Source organism: Branchiostoma floridae, chromosome 2 (assembly GCF_000003815.2).
Source record: "Branchiostoma floridae strain S238N-H82 chromosome 2, Bfl_VNyyK, whole genome shotgun sequence".
Taxonomy (NCBI): Eukaryota; Metazoa; Chordata; class Leptocardii; order Amphioxiformes; family Branchiostomatidae; genus Branchiostoma; species Branchiostoma floridae.
Genome location: NC_049980.1, coordinates 4,188,914 through 4,191,447, shown reverse-complemented (window position 1 = coordinate 4,191,447; position 2,534 = coordinate 4,188,914). Strand labels below are relative to the sequence as shown.

The 2,534-nt window shown below is 43.3% G+C and overlaps 1 protein-coding gene across 1 annotated transcript; it reads left to right on the top strand.

Annotated features, from left to right (window-relative positions):
* Window positions 1–219: 219 nt before the first annotated feature.
* On the top strand, window positions 220–2,387 carry LOC118409280 (T-box transcription factor TBX5-A-like). The gene is made up of 3 exons (XM_035810176.1): window positions 220–425; window positions 1,612–1,682; window positions 1,984–2,387. The coding sequence occupies exons 1-3, from the start codon at window positions 220–222 to the stop codon at window positions 2,244–2,246; spliced, it is 540 nt and encodes a 179-aa protein (XP_035666069.1). The 3' UTR covers window positions 2,247–2,387.
* The last annotated feature ends 147 nt before the right edge of the window (window positions 2,388–2,534 follow it).

The following is a 2,534-nucleotide window of genomic DNA, read 5'->3' as shown; positions in this document are numbered from 1 at the left end:
TAGTAAATGAATATCTAATGCAGGTAATGATTTAAAATAGATAAACCCGGACATCACATGTCCTAACTAGATAACTAATTTGCTAAGATATTCTGCCTACTTTTACATACATGTGCATCTAATTATACAATAGACTCATATCTTCCTCTCCTTGAATTTTGAACAACGCATGCAACAAACACTCCGTTTTTTTATTCCCGCCAGTTTCTTCTCCATTCGATGCACAAGTACCAGACAAAAATCATTATATCCCGTCAAGAAACCGACAAGAAAGCCCGGAGTTGTCTTGGTGACCACACACACACCTTCCAGTTCGAGGAAACAGCCTTTGTGGCCGTGACGGCGTATCAGAACCACCGGGTCACACGGCTGAAGATCAAGAACAACCCCTTCGCCAAGGCGTTTCGTGACTCGGATGTCATGGCGTTAGTAACATTTCATCTTTTTCATCAAGGTTTTACAGACAAAACATTTTGTGATGAACATCTTTATCAATATGATGATGATGATCTTAACGAATAGGGCAGAAGAGTAACGTTGCATTTTAGAGGGGCATTCCACTCCAGAAGGGAGTGTTATTTTCCAATAGATAACGTATCAACAAATGCATAATTAGCCGACCATTTGTGGGATTCCACTTGTGGTAAATTACGCGGTATATGTTTTGTAAAACAATATGACACTCAGTAAACCCATGCAACCCTGCCGATACATTCTCTATAAGTATAGACACTTCCTTTACCGTGCATATTTTTGGAATACATGAGGAGCACCAAGCACACTAAGAAGGCCAAATGCTCTGTAGATATCAAAGAACACAGAACAAGACGAGTTTTTCTTAGCGCTCCTGAAATTAGCATTGTAACCAACCTTTAGTCTGGCATTGTCAGGCACATTCTATCACTCCATAGTCTTAGATTGGGGAGTTTCGTGGAAGACTGGATCGTTTTTAATGCGCGTGGGGCAAATGGGTACTTTATCGTATAATGTGAAGTAGTATCATTCATTATTTCCTAAACTTGATAGTAATCGGAAAATAACACTCCCTCCTGGAGTTCGATGCCCCTTTAACATCACTTGAGTTCAAACCAAAAATCTCAAAAGGAGCGCGTCTGGGATATCCAGGATGCGCTCTGGTTTAGAGCGCTTTTGGAATAGAGGCACATCTTGGATGCAGGTCTATCCCAGATGTGCTTCTATCCCAAACGCGCTCTTGGGATGGAGTACATTTGGGATAGATCACCTGCCACCTCAGTGACCTGCCACCCTACCTTTCTCAGTGGGAGAAGTTACAATGACGTCATCTAACTTCTCCCAACTTCTGCCACCTGCTACTCTGAGATCTGGTTGGTGGCAAAAGTTACGCCAATGACGTCATCTAACCAATGAGATTTGTTAACCTCCTTGATCTAACCTTTGTCAACTTCTACCGCCCTTCTGACACTTCACCCTGATATTGGACATAGATCATCCACATTGAACTGGTATTCAATACGATGCGTTTTCTTGCTTCTGTACTCTGTACGTTATTGTACTGGAAATTTGCTGTTACGTTAGATATTTCCACTAAAGCTCCATTTTTGTCCATTTTTGTTTTACCTTCTATTACAGGATCTTGGAGGGCGCCCGACTCCTTACAGGAAGTGACGCCGGTGCCTACCAAGCGGTCTATGGGGATAGAGGTTGTGGCAGAACATTTCGTTGTAACGTTGCTCTTTTAATGTGTTTATTTGGCTAGGAAGTATAAACAGAGTGAAGAAAGTCTATTTCAGGACTAAGGATTATAGCTAGGCGGCATTATTTGATGTTGTATATGATGTAAACATTATGTGATGAAAAAATGTAGGTCCTTCAATGTCAAGACAGAGGCTTTAACAAATTTGTAATTTTCGGATACTCGTGTCGTGAGTTTGAGTTGATGAATTCATGGACATCATACCTTCATTTCTGAAACAACATTTACTGACTTAAACCATCTTGCAGGTTATCCCTTCAGTGGGCCTATTGTGATGAACTCCAGACAGATGCCTCTAGATCTGTCTACATCGGTGAGCACCAGCGCCAAACAACGTCAGCCAAACGAGTCTGAGGAAAATGATCAAGTCGTACGCCCAACTCCCATCTGGGCACTGCCTGCTTGTGGCTTCATGTCTCCAAATGGGAACATCAGCTGGAGCCCTGAAGGAAACACCACCCTCCGACCTACCCACAGTGCTGTTCTGCCGCCATCGCCCACACCAGACTAATCGTACGCGTACTGTGCCAACAACAAACGTACAAAACAACTCCCACCCTACATGCGCCAGATGTTTGTCTATTGCCGAGACCAAAGCACAAGAAAAACCAGGCAAAGCACAAGCAATCAACTTGCTGTCCCAAAACCCCACCGAGAACCTTCAGAAGAGCCATCGCCTACCGTGGACCCACCATCTGGAACAGTCTACCACCGGACATACGCACAGCCCCAACTCTGGCTTCCTTTAAGAGACTCTTAAAATAATTCAGGAACAAATTCCCGCCTTCGAACGGTAACA